Here is a 15,270-nt window from a genome sequence, read left to right on the forward strand (position 1 = left end):
GAAAGAGCAAAGATCTTTATTAAACACATACTTGCAGTGTCTACAAAAATGATTCATGTTTTAAAAGGGGGAAGCCCTCAGCCCTTCTGAATTATTATAGCTCCAGGAGATGGAAGTGTTTTATTAGTCCTTATACACACAGATATATCACTATCAGGATAAAAACTAATTAAATTACTACTGAGATCCTAAGTGTGTGGACCTTCTTAATACTCCCTGTTTCTGGCAATTCAAGGAAATAACCAGACAGGCTTAGATAAGACCTTGACCTAGACGCCAGCTTTTATTTATTTTTTTTTTTACAATGTGTTTCAACATGCCCCTTTTCAAGTTAACTATAAGCAGGATGATTTCCTTTGAGTTTTCCACTAACTGGATAATGCTGTGTGTGTATATATATGTATATATATACACTCAAATAAATATATGTGTGTATATATATATATATACACTCAAAAAAAGGTACTCATTTTTCTACTGTCAGCATCAAACCTTGTTGTTTAAAGGAAAGGAAACAGGTGCATACAATGCACTCCTTTTCTAAAGTATATAATATTTCCTTTTAAATTGGAGCCATATGTTCAGCATCTTAGAATCTTCATCTGGCCTAAATGAAATGTGTGTGTATATATATATATATTCTCTAAGGAATATTATTCAGGCTTCTTGATTCTATTCATCAAGGAGACATGGCTCAAACCTGAAACACTTGGAAGATAATGTCTGTATTGCTCAGACCCCACTTATCCACACTTCTATGGAGGTTGTCTATGGAAAAGACTGAAAGTTTAGATTACTCAAAACATTTTTCAGAAATTATTTCCGGTCATGAATATGGTCCCATAACCTTTGGGAACATTACTACCTTGACTGAGTGTGGAACTTATAATTTCAGGTCAACAATGGTGTTTTCTACTATTAATAAGTAAGTCATATCAGCAAATATGTGGTATCATCAACTGGAAAAGCAATATTTAAGTAGTCTGTAGATTTTTAAGTTTATCAATGAGCATTGAGTATTGAGAATGGGTCTCGGGTCCTCTGACTTAATATCATGGGTATTTCCTAGGTTGTGTAAAGAGTAATGAGGAAATGTGTGTTAAGCAGCTTGAATATCTTAGAAAGAGGTGCAATACAAGGTGTTAAATACAAATAAAATCCAGCATTTAGTCTTGGCCTGATTTTAATGGATGTGTGTATACATATATGTGCATGTATATAGAAAGAGCTCTCTGTGTGTGTGTGTGTATATATATATATATATATATATATATATCTGTATATGCATATAAACAAAATAGTGTCACTTTTTGAATATACATGTTCCTATTCCTTTCCCATCATTGTCGTGCTAGCTTGAACCCTCTTCATCTCATCTAGACCTTTGTAACAGCTTCTTCACTAGTTTCCTTATCACTGTATTATCCAAAGGCTGTAGAACAGATCAATTAATTGTATTAATCAGGGCCTGACTAAAAAACCTAATTTTCATCATGGCCTATAGATTAAACATTTATTCCAGCTAGGTTAGCAAGGACTTCTCTGATCTGAATGTATTATTATTTTATAATTTCATTAACCACCTCCCTATACATAATCCATCCAGTCAAACTGACCTGCTTCTTTTTCACTGAACATGACTTTTGTTTTTCTACCTCCCCAAGTTCATTTGCTTTTTCCTTTAATGCAATGCCTTCTCTGCCAAACACGGACCTTATTCCCAATTCTAAATATATAACACTCTAGAAAGTAGACTAATCCAGCCTTTATGGAAAACTTTGTTGTGGTTTCTCAAAACATCAAAAATAGATCTCACACATGATCTAGCTAGCTCTCCCACTCTTAGGTATCTACCTGAAGAATACAAAAACACGCATTCAGAGCAACATAATCAGTCATATGTTAATTGCATTTACAATAGTCAAGTTAATAAAAAAACAACTAAATGCCAATGGTAGATGAGTAAAGAAGTAGTATATACACACCGTGGAATTACTACACCATTGTTTAAAAAAGGATGAAATCTTGCCATTTGTGACAACATGGAGAGAAGTGTAGGGGATCATTCGAGGCTAAGTAAGACAGAAGGAGAAATACAAATATTGGATGCTTTTCTGTATATGTGAAATATAAAGAAGCAAAACAAAGGAACAGACAAAAGGAAACCATTAAAAACCATACAATCTTACTGCAGAATTGAGGCTACTGGAGGAGGGTAGGGTGAGGAACAGAAGGGAAGGGGAAACCAGTGTATTCCAGTCAGGGATTATTACTTATTATTTTTGTGATGGACGTCGTACAATAACACACATTTAAAGAAATGTGGACCTGGGCCTCCCTGGTGGCGCAGCGGGTTGAGCACAGTGCTGTGAAGCTGTCTGCAGCCTCTGCAGTGAGGATTCAATTCCTGGCTGGCCAGGGAGATACCCACATGGTGTGGCAGACCTCTCCTGTCTCGCACACTGCTCCCCTCAACAGTGTATTTTGGTCCATCTACCTGTTCTGCTCCTTGCTCTGTCTCTGGTGAATGCTCGCACCCTCATGTGCCTTTGGCCTGTACCCCAGCTCTTGTATAAAAATAAATAAATTAAAAAATAAAGAGATGTGGACCTATATCCTAAAACATAGACAGTGTTGTTAACCAACATTACCTCATTAACTAAAACATATATTACCTTTTAAAAATACTTTCTATTCTGCACTTTTATTATTAGACTCATACTTGGCTGACCTAATTGATTTATAGTTCCTGATGCTAATATGAATGTTATCCCCTTATTTCATTGGGGATTTTTTTTTTGCTAGTCAGTATTGGTATTCAGTGATTTCATCTCCAAGTAATAATTATTTTATCTTCCCATTTCCTATAGTTATATAAAAAACATTTATTCATTCTTTAAACTTTCACAGCTATGTTCAGTAATAAAAGTGGTAGTCAGCATTCTAGCTTATTCTTGACATTAATATGGAAATTCCAGAGTTTTTATGTTAGTATGATTTGGTTGTTGGATAAAAATATAATTTTTTAAAAAAATCATTCCAATTTTACTTTATGAAGATATGGTTTGAACCATCTAACATAACATTGTTTTTTTTCACATTTTATCCATTTTGGCATATTTTAAAATATGTACACATATACATGTAAATACATATACATTTTAAAATATGTACACATATACATGTAAACATGCCTATTAAACATATGTAAATACAAAGGTTAGTGTAATTATGTCCATATAACCATCATCCACTCCAGAATTTATCAGTTTTGTTTCATCTTGATACCACTCACTTCCCTCTAACTATTTCAAAGCAAACCCCAGACATCTTATCATTTAATATAGAAATGTCAGTATATACATATCTCTAAAGATAACGACTCTTTTTAACGTAACCACAATTTGACAAATACACAAATGAATGATAATCCCTTAGAAATATTAATTATGTAATCTGTTATAAATATTATAACATTTATAGCAGTTTTCTTTGAATGAGGATCCAAATAAGTTTCACACTTTGGGATTGGTTATCTCATAACTCTCAAATGTCTACAGTTTGGAATTTTTCTCTTCTTTCATCCTCTTTGTCTGTCTCTAGCTAGCTCTCATTCTCTTTGTCTTTGTTTACCTGTTTTAATTTTTTTAGAAGTCAGGTTATTTGTCTTGTAGAGATCTTCATTGACTGACTTTCGTGACCACATCCCATGCTGTCTTTAACATACTTCTCTGTCCTATGTACTTTCTGTAAGTTAGCTGTTGTATCTGAATGTTTGATTAAATTTGGGTTGTGGGAATAAGAATATTTAATAAATAGTTCTATAGAAATTGACTTTTAATCACATCAAATGTTGCTACAGTGTATTTGGAAATTACTATAGGGCTTTGATTTTTTTTTTGATAAGTGATAATTTTCTTAAATCTGATGAATAAAATAAAGAATTTACCTCTTTGTTTCTATCTTTGACCTTTCTTCTACTTTCATTTCTAAATGTATTTTATGATGAATAAATTAACCTATGTCATTAAATGTCACATGGTAATTTCAGCAGCTCTCTGAATAACTGAATCCTTGATCAGTCCACTTTGTTTTGATTTGTTTTGTTTGATGCTCAAAACTTTTGACTAATTCGAAAAGTGACAGGTTAACATTTTCTTTGTTGGCATGACCTTCTCCCACCCAAGTTGATACTGGTAGAAAATGCAGGATGTGTGCCTTCTACATTTAGCTGGATGAGATCTATAAATATATCAAATTAAGTCTGTCAGGTGGACTGCTAATGTTTGCTTTGCAGCCTAGATAGATTTTACTTCTTTAAAGTAGGTATAGATGGGACAACATTAAAAGGACAGCTTGAAAGTTTGTAGATTCTGGAAGTTTTATATTCACATAAAGCTGTCAGTGATTAGTAGAAAATATATAGCAGAAATGCAATTGGCTTCTTAGTTAGAAAAGATTGTTGGCTTGGTGAGGAAGAAAAGGCAGCTTTCTTGTAACTCCTCCCTGTCAATGATCCACTGTGGGAAGAGTTTCCCTCTTCTTTAAAGAAGTTATGACATCCTACAAAGCGTTTGTGTCACTGATATGTAGCTCTAAGTAGTAGTAGACTGGGATGATTACACTATGTTAGGGGTGAAATGTGCTGTCAGAAAAAAAGGGGAAAAAAAGCAGCTTGTATGTTTGAAAAATAACCTTGCTTGACAATTTTATTTTTCTAAGGATAACACTATCTAGTGGCACCGAATCACTGGCTCAGTGGCTGCTGGGAACTTAGAATCTGCTTTCTGTATAGCTACAAATGAGATCAGTGTTACAACAAAAATTATAATTTTGTTTTATGAGAAGAAACACCCAAAGGTCACTTATCATTTTTCTGAAGAAGGAAGAAATAATATTAGGGTCTGCCCAGTGAGTTTGTAAGGGAAGAGGAATCTAAATGCAATCTTATTAACCTACTTCAGCCCCCATATACATTTCACAAAACAGAAAACGAAAACAAGCATTTCCTAATTCATATACATGACCTTGGGCAGGCTTCCCCTGTGCACTTTTATGAATTTTTTTCTAAATCTATTTTATTCATATCACTGAACTTTTCTTTGGAAATTAGTATCCTCTTTTTTAAACATTGGCTCAACTATAAAACATGTTAAGATTCTTTCTAGTCCACCGCTGTGTGGGTTTATAATACCAAAAGCCAAGGTCATCATTTAAGTCAGTTAACCTCCATTGGCCCTTGGTATCACTTTGTTCAAAGAACAAATTGTAGGTAGTCTAGGAAACTTTAAGTGCTTCTACTTTATTAGCTAAGTCCTCAGGAAGATGAAGGAAAATGTTCTGATTCTACTTGAGAAAATTCTGTTGCATTTATGGTCTTATAATGATTTTTCTCAAGCTTGCTTTTTTGTTTCTTCAGTGGAGATGAATGATTCTTTAAGTCATATATTGGCTCTGGGAATCTCCTGATTACTACAGGTTTCTTTTATGTACTGTCATTTTTTCCCCCTTTTCAAGTACCTATTTGCTATTCATCATAGGATAGAATTATTACTCAGAAAAAAATGCCAACCCAGAATGACAATGCTTCTGTGGTTCTGAGCCTGGCTCTGGACTTTCTTTGGAAAACGAATTGTTAGGGGGAAATGATGTCCTGAGTTAATCCCATACAGGCTTTGTGGACTCCACCCCCACTCCAGACTAAAGCCATCAAGACTCTGGGAAAGACAAATCCCATCACCACCAAGGGAGGGTGGCTGGGACCTAAGGGTGGAGTTGGGCAGCCAGGTTGGATATAAAAAAACCAAACACGTGGGCCTTGGGCTCTCTCTGGCTCGCGATCGCTCGCCTCCTGGCTTCACCGCTCCTGGCTGGCGGCCAGCTCTCAGAGCGCCATTTTGGGGTTCCTGATCGACGGATCGGGTAGGACTCATTTAAAACTTTGTCTCCCACTTTTCTCCCTGAGCTGTGCATTTCCTCATTTCCCCTTCCCTTGTGAATAAACCTTTTATTAACCTTTCACGTGTGCCTACAGTAGAACATTAATAAGTCCTTTTAAGCGCGCGGGTAAAGACCCACAGTCAGGCACCCCGTTTTGTATCGGGGTTGCTCTACAACAGAATGACTCTGCCTCTCATTCCCTTGGCTTTTATGGGGGCCACATTAGGCAGCACAGCTTTTCCTACTCAGCTCTGCTCCTGAGCATCATTTTCTGGAGCCACATAAGCTTTTTTTTTTCCCCAGTAGGAGTTCAAAGTGCTTCTAGCACATAACTGCAGAGAAGCTATATTCTGAGCAAGAATAATAATTTCAATTTGTTTTTTAACTGGGAAATCAAAGAACAAGAAAGCATGCAGATTTCTAAGTACATAGGCATTGAAGATATCACAGGTAAGGTTTTAGAATCTGTAATTTTGTAGCAGTTGATAGTTTCATACTGGAATATAAAAATTTGTATATTTCATTGAGAGAACTACAGTTATTTAACTTCCTGCCAGTATCATTAAGTCCTAAAAACTGCTAGTAAGGACTCATTCACTCAGGGAAGTCAGGATCATTAAATTCTTTTTGGGGTAAACATTCACGCTAATTCCTGCTAATTGTCAAAGAAGAATAGAGTGGCTTCTTATCAGCAATTTGAATTTGTGTAATGGCCCTGGTCTATTGGTGCTGTCTACTTAGTTGATAAGAAAAACACCACTTAAAACAAGCAAGAAAGTAAGCCATCCTTTCCAGCATTGTTTTCTTTTCAGCCTGTCTTCACCAGAAAAAGCCTGGCATTCTACAGGAAATATTGTGTGATTCCATGGAAAGAAATATATAATAACAAGTAGAGAACACTTAATTACTCCTCAAATTTTTATTCTGCACATTATAAAGGTGTACAATTGTAATTTCAAAAATGTTGCAAGAACATTTAATTTATGTAAATTGTAAGTTCAGTTAGAAATATTAGAGAATTAGGGAATCTTTGAAAGCTGAAAATAATAACACATTCAAGCTATTTAAGTTGAATTGTTCTTCAACTTTATTTCATCAGCAGATTTAGTGGTTACAGATTATTGGCAAGCACTTATGGTAAAGTTAAGATCAAGTAGATAGTTGATAACTTCTTAATGCTTCACAATCATTCAATGGTTAGCTCTCCAAATTAGATCATATCTATTCACATATTATAGAATAATTTGCTGAGAAACAAAATTGAAATCTTAATTAATACACATTTCCACAGTCCAGACAAAAATGTTTTCCCTTTTTTGTTCTTTGTATTTATGCCATAAATTAGAGTAGCAATATCATACGTTGGCATGCAGAGTTGCAATTGACAAAGCATTTTATCAAATTTTACAACAACACTGTGATATAGCTCGTCTTTGCATTTGAATGTATTTAGGAAGGTAGCAGGACAAGTCACATAGCTAATTTATTGTCAGAATTCAGCCTTGACCCCAATTCTTTATTAATTCCACTGTTCATTTTATTCTATTGTATCTATAAGGGTCTCCTTTTGGGAAGAATTGTCCATTCTTTCCTTTTTTAACCCCCATAACTTTAGTTTTTATAATTATATCTTAATAACATGACTATATCTGACTGTATTGGTGGTTGCTACTTCATTTTCCCCAAGAACTTTCTCGTTATCAAATATCCTATTTATACTTGTGATCTCCAAATCCTTGTGTAAATTCAGATAACTTTCCAGCCTGCTGGGTATCATCACTAGTTCTGACCTGTGTTGCCAAGTAGACTAGGTCAACACTAGTGACCAAGTAGACTAAGCCAAGACTAGTGAAATACTCCAAAGTATATTCCCTGATAACAAGTCCCTGCTTTGTTTTTATTTCCTTCCTTCTTTCTCTCTTTATAATATTATAGTTACTGACACGCCAAGTGCAGTTGGGACAGTGTTTAAAAACAAACCTAAGAGTGGTAGAGCCATATTTACCAGTATTAAGTGAGTGAAATCTGTCCACCTACTTCCAGGAACAACACGGAAGGTCATCTTTTATAAATTGAAACACTATCTACAAAACCTTTAGCTTTAGCTCTATCTAATAAACTCCTCCCAGCTACCCAAGAGTTTGGTTTAAGACCCTGCTTTGTCTGTTTTTGTTTTTGTTTTTGTATTATTTTTTGGCAGAATTACCAAATGGAAACTGACTGAGCAGTACAGCATGTGTAAGCCAAAGAGAAAGGCTATCACTGCAAAATTTATAGGTCTGGTTAAGACTCTGCACTGCATTCAGCTAGGGAGAATAAAAGGAAACTTGGGGAAATCTGAAGGATGCATATATCACCATCTCCATCCCAAGTTCTTCTGACAATTACAACTTATTCTTGTGTTTGGCTGTTGGTTCAGAACAGCTGTACCCAGTCAGTTCACACTTCGCATCACCTGGCAGTTAATTGGTGCTTTAAAATTCCACAGTCATTTTTATTCTTACTGCTGCTAAAGGGTAAATGTGCTAAGCACAATAGTCAAGACTGTATTAGGTGGTTGCTACTTCATTTCCACCCAGAATTATTTTATTATCAAGTGTCCCCTTACTAGTTTCAAGAAATGATCTAAGAATTTTCAAGTGAATGTATCAACTCCGTGCTGCAGGGTAGCATTAAAAGGATATTCATTTCAGTGAGCAATATTTTAAAAGGGCTTAGAAAGGGGGATTGTTTCTAGTTTTGACATACATTTATTAATGTTACCTATTTTGATATCACAAGATCATAAAGTCTTTTTGTTGAGGAATAGGTGTGATGTGTCTGCCTCTTTCCTGTATCATTGCTGATCTGTATTTTTAATTTCCATATTATGTAGAATGTTTGCTTTGGTGGGGAGCGGGGTTGTTGTTTTTAGTAAAAGCCTCAGGATTTGGTGCAGTATTTGCTGCTCAGCTTGGGTGAAGGGTAATCCTTAGCAACCTGTCAGGGATTCAGAGAGCACTGGGGGCTGCTTGAGGCTCAGAGGTCCTCTGCAGGAATGGCTGGTGACAGCTCGCCGCAGGTGGTCCGTTCAGCACTGTCGCCTGGGACAGCAAGGATTCCCTGCCTAATTTGTCATCCCATAGAATGCTGTCAGCAGTTGAAAGTCTTAAGCACAAAACCTTTAACATTTAGGACAGTCTTCTTGATAGTTTTTTAAAACAATAGTCATGTGTAAAAATATTAATACACACCACCCAAGTAAACAGTTTTTCACATGAAAATATTATGTTAAAATTATAGATATGATTTATAGAAATGTTGTCTACCCTGTGATTTTATAAAACTAATGGTCTAGATTATGTCCCTGTCTTCCTGATTAAGATGTGAAAGTATAACTGATAAAGTAAGGTGCAATCGCTTCTGTTCTCACTCACCCTGATTCCTTTTGCTTAACTTGTAGACCATAGAGACTTTGAAATGCATTTTGAAAATGACTTTTTGTTAGAGTAATAAAAAAATCGACCCGTTTCTTAAATATCCATTGTAATGATTCAATAATAGCATGTGTCTTTTAAATCATTAGATTTCCATTGTCAGAATTTTATCTGATTGATAAATACCTTTTCTGCTTGCCCAGGAATAATACCTGCTATTTTTCATTGAATCCCAATTTTGTGTCAATCGCTGTATCTAGCTTATTTATACTCTCTACAAAAGTCCTGGAAGAGTGCCATTACCCCTTGCTTTCTAAATGGGAAAATTGAGGATCTGAGTTATTAAGTGACTTGCTTGAGGACACAAAGCTAGCACAAGATGGGATTTGAACCAGATCTGTTTACAGAGTACAAGTCATTTTCACTGTCCTTTACTGTTCTCATAAAAGCCATGCTGAGAGAAGTGAAATTGTCCAAAAACCTGCCTTAGACAGGAGAAAAAGAGGCAAGAGAGGCCTTGGGTAATTCAGAAACTGAATAATCAGATGTTGAGTAATCTGATCTGGTAGAGTAAAAATCAAGCAGAAATTGGTGTAAAATCAAAACAAAACGTGGGCTTATGACAGAAATGAAAAAAAGGCAAAGGAAAATGGAAAATTAATATGACAGTTCAAACAATTGTAAACAAAGGCATCTGAATTTCACATGCAAATAATAAAATAGAAAATTCAAAAATAAGACAAAGGATTAAAAATCAGTAGGAAAGGGTCAGTAGCAAAGAAAAAAATTGTCTAAAGATGGATTTTTTTTTCTGAGGCAGCAAATAGAATCTTCACTAGCTTAACATTGGTTTTGCTTTTCATTCTGATGACATCAGTTATAAACATGCTGTGAATTAGTCTGGTTTGGCTTGAGAATAGGCACTGCCTGTAGAAGTTCTGATACCAAAATCCTTAAGAGTCTCAGGGCTGGGCGTTTTGGCTGCATTCAACCCACACACCTAATGCTGACCGCACAGTTTCATATAACTGTGAAGTTTAACAAGAGATTCTCAAGCTCATCCCATGAAGATGTTGCAAATCAAAATTAGGATTTGTTTCTACTCTTAATTCAAAATGGGGAAATTCTGTAGTGCTTTATTCTGCACTTGCAGCAATATTAGAAATCCTCAAAAGTATGACATTCTGACGTTGCATAATGTTCTTCTGAGTAGAAATTGAAGTAGAATAGCCATTTTGAATAGAATGGCTCCTGATCTGTATGTTGCTATATATTCAATTATTAATCCTTTCATTAAGAACAAATAAGCCACCTTGTATTTTGGCTTTCACTACACATGATATCTAAAGTATTTTGTCCATGTACATATTAAATGTGGCTTCCAAAATAATTAGTGGCCATTAAAAATTGATAACTAAATTGAATTTCATTGGCATAGCTTTATATTATTAATCTTTTCTGGAAAAACTTATGTCTCCAACTCCCTAAGAAGATAAAATATTAGTTATTAAAAATGTTAAGCCCCTCTTCCTATTTAATTAATTATCAGGAATGACCCTTTTATAATTTAATTATACCCCAAAAGTACTTAACTTCTTTGCTATTGTTTATTTATTCAGCCTAAATGTCTAATAAAGTCCAATGTACCTTATATGAACTCTTCTTTTTAAGAGAATTTACGATTACAGCCTGCTTGGAAGAGCAAAAGATAGACATAAACCTTTCCCCTTTATCTCCTATGCAGCTACATCTACATCTACAACTGGGACAAGCCATCTTGTAAAGTGTGCAGAGAAGGAGAAAACTTTCTGTGTAAATGGAGGCGAGTGCTTCATGGTGAAAGACCTTTCAAACCCCTCAAGATACTTGTGCAAGTAAGAAAAGAAATCCTCTGTGGGGCTTGTGTCTCTAGCTGCTTGTTCAGATGACTGCCTGTTCTGTGATGTGTTGCTGCTGCTTTTTCCAATTCCATTGCATCCTGTTGAATGATGCTGCTTTATCTGTAGAGTGTTTTGAAAAGTTCACACCATTTGTCATGTCTTCTGTTAAATCCAAAATTGTGGTTTTTTGCTTTTTTCAATTATTTTTTTGCCTTCATGTTGGTAAAGTTATTTCCCTTGTGGTTTTCCTCATTGTTGCCTAGAAGAGATGTACAAATATCACAGAGGCTCTAACTGTTGATACCTCCTTCTCCATCCTGTGTATGAATGAAGCTGTAAAATAAGATAATGTTCCTTTTTACCTCAGTGGTCACCTGCAAAGTGAATAGGACAACTAAATGAAGCAGAAGGGCAGAAGACTATGACACAGCTGTTACACTTGGCATTAGCTTACTGTTTCGTAACTAGTTTTAAAAATGGAATTCAGGTTGATCTCGCAAATGAAAAAAAGTAATTGCTTGTGTTCAGAAGTGCGTTTAGTGTGTGCAGCATCATTGGGTATAGAAGGCAGAGTGTGCTTTCATGCAAGGTAGCTATTTATAGATAATTTCAGACTGGCACTCTCTTTCCAATGACCTGGAGGAGTTGATGCACCATTTAGAAGTATCACTTTTATTCTACCTCAATAGGCAAAATAAAACAATGATATTATCGGTGCATTAAATATTTAAGCTTTGTGGTTAAAATTAGTTGGTTTCATTAAATAGGACATGTTTATTGTGCCATGCATTTTAAGTCTACACTTTGATATTTCATCTGTATATGGTATCTGGATTCATATAATTTGATCTAAAAAATTTTAAATGTCTCATTGAAATGATGAAAAACACACATTTATTTTTCAGTTGATTGGTAGCTTTGTCTCATTCTAAAGTCGTAGTGTTGTCCTAAATGAGAAAAAAAAAATGCCACCATAAAAATTGTTCTCCCACTGCAAAATATTAGCTTGTGACTTAAATGCTTGGAAAGTAGAGCAACTTTGTCATGCAGTTAAACTAAAAAAGAGCAGTTAGCAAAATGAAAACCAAGGCATAAGAAATAGTTAATAAGACCATGTTCCTTTTAAGCATTTTGTAAATAATATACAAATAATCTATGCCAGTTCTAAGCAAAGCTTAACTGTTTTAAGTAATAAAGTGTATCTAAAGGACACATGATTTTAAATCTTAACACCATTTGGTAGATGTCTTGTTTCTCCTTGTGCTGTGCTAGACATCGAACCTCTGTCGTGTCTCATGGGCACATGTGAATAAGTACCTCCTAGTACCTGCTTTCTTGTGCTCAAGAGCTTTTCTTTTAAAAGTGTAGAAATAGTGCCAGGAGAAGACACATATTGGTGGTTTTATAGCTGAATTTTATCATTCAGGACAGTTTGTAAAAGTCAATAAAATCTATTTGAGGGAACCAAAGACTGAGGATTAAAAAAGAATACTAATCTTACTTATAAAATAATCTCCTTCATACAGTGAGGTAATAGGTATAAGTATATCCTGACTAAGTAACATTCTTTCCAAACTTTTATAAAATGAAAGAATATGTAGAAAGTTTTTTTACTCAGGTCTGAATTATTTCATGGCTCTCAATGTTTATGGTTTTAAAATTCATAGACATTCACTTTTTGATTATCGGGTTATTCAAATTTAATTCCTATTTTAAAAAAAAATTAGGATTGGCCAGTTTCAGTCTGGTCCTACCAACTTGCTATGAATACAACACAAGCACAACACCTCCTTAGTTATCAAAGTGAATTCAGATGAAGAAATTATTAGGTTCTTATCTAAGATTTTCTCTGATCAAAATATAAAACACCAGAAGCTAAGAATTAGAATCTGTAAAATATGAAGTTCATTTATTTCATAGGGGAAATCTTGTTATTCTGTCCCAATCTTAGGCATACAATGTAATCATGTTTTAATAAATCTCCTTGACAAACATTTAAATTATAGTTCCTTAAATCATCTTTATAACAATTGTACCCATATTATCTATGTCTCATATTTTTTAATTCTCTAGAAAAACATCTGAGACCACTATATTTTAATTATAATAATGAAACATGATCATTTTTCATCATAGCCTTTGCAGAGATTTACAAGCTGAGTGAGTACATATGATAGTTTCTGAATTCCTCTAAGGAACCAGTGCAGCTATTTTCCACATATTAATTTCAGCTATTCTGTAGCCCTCCCACATCCTATACAAAAACATGCAACCACATAAGTGCCGTTCATTTGTTCCATTTTGGTATTGTGCCAACAACTGTAATTTTTTTTCACCAACACAATTTTTCATTAAATTGTAAGGCAATCCAGAAAAAAAATGCTATATATTATTTTAGTCTTGAAGTAAAATGTTTGTGATTCCTCTAATAGTTATTAAAACAGCAAACCATAACAGAACACTCTGTATCCCCCAAACTAATTATCTGGTGGGATAAACTTGTCTTCTAGTTCTCAGTAAATTGCCATCATAATTTTATTTTGTTGATTTTTTTTTATAAATAGAATCTTTCAGAAAAGTGATAAAGCGTATATATTGAATCTTGCTGGAAAGAAAGTCTTTGACGACCATGATTTTGATAGCTTTTTTTCCCCTTTTGGGACCTTTTCTTTATTGATGAATTAAAGTAAGCCAGAACTTTGAAGGAAGGATTGGAGTATGTTTAACCTCCAAAAGATTTCAAGTCTTTTTTGTTAAGTGAGCATGTGGTCAAAAAAAGTCCCCGTATTGAAAATATCTGTAGCATTAAAAATAATCACTACTCAGAATTGAAACAAAGGCACATAATATACCATGTCTTATGATAATATATTGTTCACTAGACCACTTGAATAGAAACAGAAAACATAAAAATGTTGTATTGGCTCATCATGGTCCTGTCTATGAAGCCAGTTCATAGTTTCCATATGGTCCATCTGTCTAGAGCAAAACATTGCTGAAGCATGAGCCACATCATTCAAAATGAGCTCTGTCCTGACTAAAGACATGACTCAGAAACACCACAAGCATGGACATTTCCAAGTAGTCTCTCTGGTCACCTAATCTACTGTTGTCTTCTTGGGAGTTGAAGTAGAAATCTTTACAGCAAATCTCTTTTGTTTCTCTGTTTAGAACAACAAAGTATTCCAAATGGATTATCCATACAACAGTCAAACACTTCTCTGCAGAGAGGTTGGCTGCTTACTTGAACTTCCCCCTGGGGACTGTGTGGGAATTTCAGTGGTGGTTCTCATCTTTTGAATTTTCTTTTTTCTCTATAGTAATTTCAAATTTATCCTGGGGAAAAATAGTTGTTCTTCCAGATTACATAAAGATGAGACTCATCCCATCACTTGTCCCACAATGCCTCATGTTATCAGGTAGTTCAAAGAAACTAAGCAATTTGCATATGAAATTGTCTAGATTTTCCAATTTTCTTGATCCCTTACTTCTTGATATCTATTCTTTTGAACAGTTGTAGTAAATAACAATTTTGGAAGATATTAATGTAATGTTCTTGATCTAAAAGTGATTTTATACCAGCCTGTCTTTATAAACCCATCAGGCTATCCCAGGGACAGATGTGACTTCCCCATGAAGAATTTAGACATTTAACCACTAATTTCGGTGAACAGTCTAGAATCTTTTCACTTCAACTCTCTGGAAAATATCTCTATTTATAACATAGAGTTAATATGTTCTCTGAATTTTCTCATAGGGAGACAGTGAAATTAAATAAATTCATTTCTGGTAAAGTACTTTTAACTCTGGGGAAGAAAGATTATTTTCCCCCTCATAACAAAAAGTAATACTACATTTACTCTGTAGATGATGGGAAATATATACACATATATATATAAAACAGGTAACATCACAACAAATATAATAAATTCAACCAAATAAATGAATATTAACATTTGTTTGTAAAGCAACTACATCTATGTCAGCCATTTTTTTAAACACAGAGAAAATATAAGTCATGATATCTTGTTCCT

General features: G+C 34.5%; 1 protein-coding gene across 10 annotated transcripts in view; it reads left to right on the forward strand.

Moving 5' to 3' along the window:
• Nucleotides 1-15,270, forward strand: part of LOC119257792 (pro-neuregulin-1, membrane-bound isoform) — a 209,372-nt gene that overhangs the window by 166,414 nt on the left and 27,688 nt on the right. For all 10 annotated transcript variants that reach the window (XM_054700847.1, XM_054700846.1, XM_054700849.1 and 7 more), the window contains one exon: nt 11,101-11,230. In XM_054700847.1, the coding sequence (XP_054556822.1) occupies nt 11,101-11,230 (130 nt within the window). The remainder of the gene's footprint in view (nt 1-11,100; nt 11,231-15,270) is intronic.

Source organism: Talpa occidentalis, unplaced genomic scaffold, assembly GCF_014898055.3.
Source record: "Talpa occidentalis isolate TD23 unplaced genomic scaffold, MPIMG_talOcc4v2.1 talOcc4.4, whole genome shotgun sequence".
NCBI lineage: Eukaryota > Metazoa > Chordata > Mammalia > Eulipotyphla > Talpidae > Talpa > Talpa occidentalis.